General features: G+C 38.3%; 1 protein-coding gene across 1 annotated transcript; it reads left to right on the top strand.

Annotated features, from left to right (window-relative positions):
- The first annotated feature begins 2,321 nt into the window (after positions 1-2,321).
- Positions 2,322-7,620, top strand: LOC107665889 (BMP and activin membrane-bound inhibitor homolog). Its single transcript, XM_016456952.1, has 3 exons — positions 2,322-2,755; positions 4,594-4,875; positions 6,024-7,620. Exons 1-3 carry the CDS (start codon positions 2,680-2,682, stop codon positions 6,449-6,451), a joined length of 786 nt encoding a protein of 261 aa, XP_016312438.1. The 5' UTR covers positions 2,322-2,679; the 3' UTR covers positions 6,452-7,620.
- The last annotated feature ends 405 nt before the right edge of the window (positions 7,621-8,025 follow it).

Genomic DNA, 8,025 nt, shown 5'->3' with positions numbered 1-8,025 from the left:
CTTCTGTTCGTATCAATAACGTTTTTGTAAATCATTTCTTTTTGATCGAAACAGGAACCTGAACATGAACATTAAAAAGCAAGTGGACATTTTCACTTGTGGACACAAGAGGGCAGCATCTGATAATTCAAACACAAAGACTTTGCAAATTGTCTATGCTGTGTTGTTTGAAATGTTAATTAACGGATATTTCATTCGACACTAAGTTGGATAAACATGTTTGTCAAGGGAAAAAAGACTAATTTCATAGTAGGCCCATCTAAAATTAGGCTATATTAAAAAAATGTTGGTGGCTTGACTTAACTAGGTCTAACTTAACTACGTACGAAAAACGTGCCATTTGCTAAATTATTGTAATGTGCTCGAGAACAGTTAGACTGATAGGCCTGTTATGAAAGTCATAATTACTGTAGCTATTCCTCATCATCTTGTGAGTCTTCATAATTACAAACCTGTTCGAGTGGATTAGCCTACTAATGATCATTATTAATAGCGAAATTACTACATTAAAGTTAATATTCTGAATTAGCTAAGGTTGGTCGAATTACGAATAATAGAAAAATTTAACTTTTTTTCTCAAACAGCTCACTGGTGCATTAGAGGTATCGGTAGTGATCACACGCTTGGGTTAGTCTGTGGAGGTGTGAATCTCGCCATTTGAAGGGAGGACTGGTTTTGAACTGGCGCCACTGTGAAACTACAATTAGGATCATTGCTGTCAATCCGGTAATTTCTGTAGGTCTCTGAATGTGTCCCCTGAAGCGGAATCGCTTGTCTTTAGCCTTTGACACTGAATCGATGGCCGTCTATCAGATGTGAGCGTCTCCCAGTCTGTCTCTCATCATCAAACACTTCCCTATCTCCTGTGCCACTGCCGTCCGTCACTGCCTCCAGCTATAATAAACCACAGTACGCGCAAATTCCACACACAACCCAGATTGATTTATTTATTACAATCTGTTTCGTTAACTATTGCCTACTGTATCAATTAAACTTGTCTAAATAAATTATTAATGAAATAAATAAAAGCATATCACATCTTGAAGTGAATGCTGTTATGAATTTGATAGAAAGATTAAAATTCATAAACGCTCGGTAGGGGCTAATTATCCCATAATTATTTAAATAAGTAGGAGCTGATGGGATAGACTGAAAAAAATTGTAACCCAAAAATGGTGACATCTAAATCAACTGTTTTGATTCAAGTCAGTTAACTCTTTAACCTTGTAATTTTTTTTCTTTAACCTAACTCAGTATGTAGGCCTATGTATGTATGTATGTGTATGTGAGAAAACAATCAACACTTTTTACAGTGCATAATAAAATACATTAAAAAATTTTTTTGCAAGTGTGTATTTGACATGTATGTAAATAAATAGTATTAGCCAGCAACCTCACAGATTTTCAGGCAGATTTTTCAAATCAACGACATATGAATTTTTGACCAAAAAGAGGTTTAATTTTTCTAATTATGAATTTTGCTTTATATAAATAAATAAATAAATAAATAACACATCGTAGCCTACTGTTTGATGGGTGGATCTAAATGTTTTCATAACCTAGCCTACTGCAGCACTTGACTTGGTTATATTTGAAGAGCATTTATTTGTTTATTTATGGTTCAAGGTTGCCCAAAATGCCTTCAGTTGTGAAGCACATGCCCTGACCAAAGTGCTCAACACATTAGGGCGGGTAGAGCAGTTGAGATATCGATCGTTGTGCTCTGTGTGTTTTGCATGGGATTGTCTGGGGGGTAATTGAGTGTCACTGTCTGTCTGTGTCGTCTCGCTGGCGCCATGTGCCTCTTTGGATTGCTAATTTCTCTAAACGACCCGCCTACATCCACTCTCTAGTGCAGACCTGCAGTTTCCACCTCCAGCAGCCTGGGAAACACTCACTGTCATACGGCTGACAAAGCACTGAAAAATAAAAAAAAAAAAAAAAAAAAAAAAAAAAAAATTCCATAGTAGGCTAATTCTATCCTCAGGTACAAACATTAACATCTTAATGGTTTTGATAAGGGTCTTTAAATCTTGATGAAACAATATATTAGGTTTTTAATTCGTAATCAGCCACTCCAGATTTCATTTTAATAACCATTATATTACTTTTTTCTTGCTACCTGCCTCATCATGCGATTCTGTCTCAGCATCTGTAGGCGGAAAGACAAATTGTATGACCGCTGTGTGAACCAATACCAATGCCAATAGACGGTGTATGCAAATGAACAAACAAAGCAGACCAATGAACGTTCATGTGGGCGTGACTACACTGCTCCCAAAAGTGAATCAGTGAAATCTCCCCGGCCAGTGAGCTGCTGCTCCGTGATACAGGATAGTTGTCCAAATCTAATTTCTTTTGGATGTTTCTTTGTATTATTTCACGAATCCGTTTTTTTTGTTTGTTTTTTGTGTGTGTGTGTATATATTTGGGTTTCTAACGCATGACGGATTGGTTTGGTTACGCACAAGGAATGTTTCTGTAGTTCGGATCTCAGCAGTTCGGCATTGGTCTCTGATGGAACGAGACACAGCCTTTCTGTGCCCGTTTGTTTTTGGATACAGCGCAGATTACAGATCCCTGGGAATGCAGTAATCAATGTAGGACATATGTAACAAGTCCTCAAACCATTCGGAGGGTCTTGCCACAGGGTATCAAGACAAGCAAAAGCAGTTGTAAATGGATCGCCATTCCAGCCTTGTTTGTCTCTGGTTTCAGCTGGAACTTTGTGCGATGGCTGTTCTTCTCACGAAAGGTAAGACCGAGTTCATGTAACGTTAGCCTAGTCGTTTCTAAAAGCACACGAGTCTTAAAACTAAGACCATGTAAACTGCAGCGCGCAAACACAAGTCCTTCAAAATGTTTATATATCTCAAAACTTGTGTCGAATACTGGCCTTTTTTGCCGAAGAAACAGGAACGCGTGGCTACTATTTTAATTAATGGAAGTTAAACTTGTTAACAATATGTAAACAACTCATTATAAAACTTAAATGTCATTCTTACAACTGTACATTAACTACCTTTACAACTTGCATTTTACTTTTAATATATCGTTTTAGTAGGGAAAAAGAGGAATTCGATCTGTTAAAGTTTATGTTTCTGGATGCTAAAGTCTGGTTGTAGGACTTGATCTATTTTGGCTGGTCTAATAATGTCAACGTTAGAGCAGCTATAATCCAGCTATTTTGCTCCAAAACACTCCAAAGTAATTTTCTGAGTATTTGCAAAAAATTGATTTGCAACACTTACCAAGGCCAGCTTGCTATGTTCCGTTTTTATGCATTATTAGATAAGCACAACCATCAGAGATAAAATAAGAATAAACCCAATTAAGCCTACCTGATAAGAAGAACTCGAGCGATTTCTTACACTAATGAAATTACATGTAACTCCAGTTTTGAACAGTGTACACAAGCAGATTACAACAACACAAAGGCAGAGTTTATTTGTGTTCGTGTCGTGTTGTGTGTTTAGTGTTCTGGTCCACATACACGCGCAGTGGTAATTCGGCAATAGTTAAAAATGATGTACTGACTGACCACTTACTGAAACAGACTATACATTTTAACCGTATATATAAGCGCGAAATGTGAAGCTTTTCAAGTTTTTAAAAATGTTTACCCCAACCTTGGGATGAAACCATGAAAGAATTGTTAAACGCTCGAAATCTATATGAATGTATTTTTTTGGCGCACAAAATTAAATGTTAAGCATAGTCACCATTCGCTTTCATTGTATTGAAAAAAGATGCAATAATAATGAACCGCGACTGATGCTGTCGGTCCTTAACGTCTCCTTTTGTTTGTGCTCTACAGAAGAAAGAGGGTCATACAGGTATGAAACAACACGAATGCAAGTAAATGAAAGAATTTTTTATTTTTAGGTGAACTGTCCCTTTAAAAGTTACCCTCCGACTTAATGCCAGGTTTGACCACAAGTGGGTTTGCGTGCAAACTGAAAAAGGAGTCCTTCTCTCACCCCCCTTTACGAGTTTCCATTTGGGTTGAAAGAAATTGACTTTGGCAAACAAACCACTAATTATAAGCTACACGGTTCCTGTTTTATAAGACAGATTTAAAGGATCCCTTGCATGAAAAGGCATGACACAGTTACAGTGTTGAACAGAAACTGCCACATATTAGTGTTAGTCCTCTCTCTCTTTGCCAAATTCTGGCATAAGATCTGAGTAGTTTAGTTTTAGTTACTTATTTTCCTCACATCCTCTTGAAATGAAAATGAAGAATGCTTTCCTGATAATAAAAAGTTAACCAGTTGCAGTACTTCAAATCTTAGTAATGCTAGAAATACGGCCTGATATAGTTTAAATCTCTAATTAAATGCTCAATTTCAGTTGGAATGGATGTGATGGGAATTTCAGCATTCCCACGCAGTACCGGGCAAACTTTCAGTTACAGTTGACGGTGCTGGTCTGAAACACAATTATTGTCAAGAATCCTTGGAAAGTTCAACGTTTTCATTGGAAGCACTTCAGGACAGTTGTTTTATGATTTAATATATCCAGGATGGTGCATTAATGTCAGTGATATCGGTTATTAAAGATTTTAACTAACATGATTTCTTTGTTTTGCAGGAGAGATCAGGTGCTACTGTGACGCACCACACTGTGTTGCCACTGGATACATGTGTAAATCGGAGCTCAACGCTTGCTTCACGAAGGTCCTGGACCCACTTAACACAAACTCGCCTCTAACACATGGCTGTGTAGATTTGCTAGTAAAATCAGCGGATGTGTGTTCCAGCAAAAATGTGGACGTTTCCAGCGGAAGCGCCTCTCTTGTAGCGTGTTGCCATGAGGATATGTGTAACTACAGAGGTTTGCATGACCTCACGCACCCTCGAGGTGATTCGACAGGTGAGATACACAAATTTGACTGAAAAAGAAAGCTGTGTTAGTGGATTTGATCATATGTTGTTAGCTGTTTGTTTTATGTTTTAAAAGAGATAGATCACTCCAAAATTAAAATTGAAACCAAAAATGAAAACATTTTACTTGTCATTCCGAACCTGTAAGACTAATGGTCTTCTGTGGAACATAAACTTATTTTGAAAAATATCTTTGGTTACACTTTATTTTAAGGTGTCCTTGTTACAGTGTAATTATACATATAAGTACTGAGTAATATTAATTAACTACATGTACTTACTATATGGTTAGGGTTAGGATTAGGGTTTGGCTTAGGGTTACTTGCATGTAATTATGCATAATTAATTGTTATAATAATAGTAAGTACATGTAACATGAGTAACAAGGACACCTTAAAATAAAGCGTTACCATATCTTTTTTGGTCCTTACATTGAAAGTCAGTGGGGTTGTTTCATTGTATGGGCAAAAACAGTTGAAACATTCTTCAAAATAAATTCTTCTTGTTCCAAAGAAGAAAGTCATACTGGTTTGGAACGACATGAGGGTGAATAAATGATCACAGAATTTTCAGTTTTGGGTGAATTGTCCCGTTAACCTTACCTTGGTATAGAGTGTCTGACATTGAATGGGCCAGTAGGACAGTGATTCCTTTATGCGTAGATATTTTTTTATCTAATCGAAGTAGGATACTATCTTTACTGATGTCTGACGTCAATCCTGTGCAAACATGGACCCTTGTGACAGATTCTTTAATATCAGGCATACATGTGCGCACACATTGACTTTTACTGCTCTCACGGCTCCAAACTGCAGGCTGATATTTAATGGTTTCCAGTGCAGTGCGAGTTTGTGGGTAACTGGCAGTTTACCTTTTAGCACTTGGATTCAGATCACATACTTTTTATTGCACGTGGATCATGAAACATTCCCACTGTGCTGGAATGTGCTTCTCACAGCGTCCTTTGACAGACGGCTCAAAGCACATAAATGTAATCCTGTTTAATTAAAAAGGTGCGCTAAGATATTAAAAAGAGTGGAACAAGTATAAACGTAACACGTTAGCGTTCCTCATGCTGTTTTTTCATAAAAATCCAAATCTCACTTTGTCCTCACCATGCTCTCTCTCTCTATCTAGACCGATTCTACAGCTCCAATCAGAACCTGATCACAAGGGTGCAAGAGTTAGCATCCGCTAAAGAGGTGTGGTTCCGGGCAGCAGTGATAGCAGTTCCCATCGCGGGTGGGCTTATCCTGGTTCTGCTGATTATGCTGGCGTTGCGAATGCTTCGTAGTGAAAACAAGCGTCTCCAGGCCCAGCGCCAACAGATGCTGTCTCGCCTGCATTACAGTTTTCATGGACACCACCATGCCAAGAAAGGCCATGTGGCCAAGTTGGACTTGGAGTGCATGGTGCCGGTAACGGGACATGAGAACTGCTGTCTGGGCTGTGATAAGCTGCGGCAGACGGAGCTGTGCACGGGAGGAGGAAGCGGAGGCGAACGCCTCCTATCTCTTGTGCACTGGGGGATGTACACAGGACATGGCAAGCTGGAGTTCGTATGACTACTCAGAGCTTCCTTGTTAGGGCACAAAAGGGTAACTGTGTAGTTTGCTGTCGTAATTTTATTATCGTCCCGCTCGGCGTGTTATTGTATTGTCTCCATTACCATGGAGAGCGAAGAAATTTCAAGGACACAAATCTTTGTGTTTTCTCAAAAGAGCACTTTACTTGAATTAGAATGGCCGGTCACTGTGGGGCTGTGGTGAATATGAAAGGTGCGGAGCTAAGGACTATAAACTCCGCCCCTTCCCCACCAAGCCATGTCCTGTGGATCCTGGAATGACACTGAAGACTGAAGGATTCGTAAAGATGGTCTTATTTTGCACATTTGTATAAAACGGACTAGATGACTATGGGCTGGTTGGAAAGTTGCATTCGAAGTGGATTTTTTGAAGAATTTTACACTGACACCAGGGTACAAATAAGGTTTGTTGTAGTCAAATTGTATGAATAAAGGATCCAATCTTGACTGTAGCAAATCGCATGCCTCTGCTTATGATTTTGTTAATCAAACACATTTGTGTAATTGTGTTTTTACCTCTATTCAGCTCTGTGTGTGTGTGTTTGTGTTTGAGTGAGGAAGGTCAATCAGTAGCAGGGAAACTGACACAGGGGCCTTGTTCTAAAATAGTGCCCTTCATCTGACTGCGTCATCTCTGAAATCCCTCCAAAAGGGACACATTACATCTCTCTAGCTCTCTCGGCTGCTCTCTTGGGATTAATACTGGAGGTAGAGCGAGTATTTATTTAGTAAGTGAGGGAATGTCGGTAAGCTGTGAGTTCAGAGTCCTTCGCCTGCACTCGCTGAACACAGTAATTCCCTTGTATGCACTCTGGCTTGACTTTACAATATACAAATCACAGGCAGATTTGAGAACTGTGAAACTTTTTTTGACCTACTTTGAAAATGTGCTTGCAGCTTTATACACTAAAGTGTCCTTAAGACCAGCAGGAATTGCTAACATTCCTTTGTGATATAGTTCATTGCAGTAGATGTGTACAGCATAGGCTCCATATGACAGCTCCCTCTCTTATTCAGAGGATTGTTGGTGAAAGCGGCTCCTCAAGGTGGATAAGAAGCAAATAATATAGTACAAATATTTTATCTCTCGTGCTGAAAATCCTTTACCAAATTTGGTGTTCCTGGTCTTTTAAACATTGCTTGTTAATCTCTCCCTATGATATATCATCACCAAATCATAAATGTAATTGTTTTGTTTAGTTATTTTCAGCTTTTGAGTGAAAAAAGCTTTATCTGTGAATAATTTTGGCAATGTTTACTCAAAAATCGATGTTATAATCAGTTATATATTATCAGTCAAAAATGCTATTTTTTGGGCGGAGGTTTTTGTACCATGTGTGAGCAAAGACAGTAGGTTTTGTTCCAATGCAATAACATCGACTAGCATTTTTGGGAAAAATAAAATCAGAAAACACAACATAAGACACATTTAATGTCTGAATGCATTAGAAAACAAAATATTAACTTTATTTGAAAGAAACAACTTATAAGCACTCTTTTCAAGCAAAATATTTCACAAAAAAAGGTTAAGTTCAAAAATGAAGACAAAGTAAT

The sequence above is a fragment of the Sinocyclocheilus anshuiensis genome, unplaced genomic scaffold (genome assembly GCF_001515605.1).
Source record: "Sinocyclocheilus anshuiensis isolate Anshui unplaced genomic scaffold, SAMN03320099.WGS_v1.1 scaffold647, whole genome shotgun sequence".
NCBI classification, from domain to species: Eukaryota; Metazoa; Chordata; class Actinopteri; order Cypriniformes; family Cyprinidae; genus Sinocyclocheilus; species Sinocyclocheilus anshuiensis.
Note: the sequence above shows the minus strand (reverse complement) of the source record. Positions and strands in the feature narration are given on the sequence as shown.

What these genes read in the sequence shown, in the direction of transcription:
- LOC107665889 (XM_016456952.1), top strand. Translation starts at nt 2,680, where the DNA reads ATGGATCGCCATTCCAGCCTTGTTTGTCTCTGGTTTCAGCTGGAACTT. An exon ending in GGCTGTTCTTCTCACGAAAG is followed by an intron (nt 2,756 to 4,593) that starts GTAAGACCGAGT and finishes TTTGTTTTGCAG; the next exon opens with GAGAGATCAGGTGCTACTGT. An exon ending in CCCTCGAGGTGATTCGACAG is followed by an intron (nt 4,876 to 6,023) that starts GTGAGATACACA and finishes CTCTCTATCTAG; the next exon opens with ACCGATTCTACAGCTCCAAT.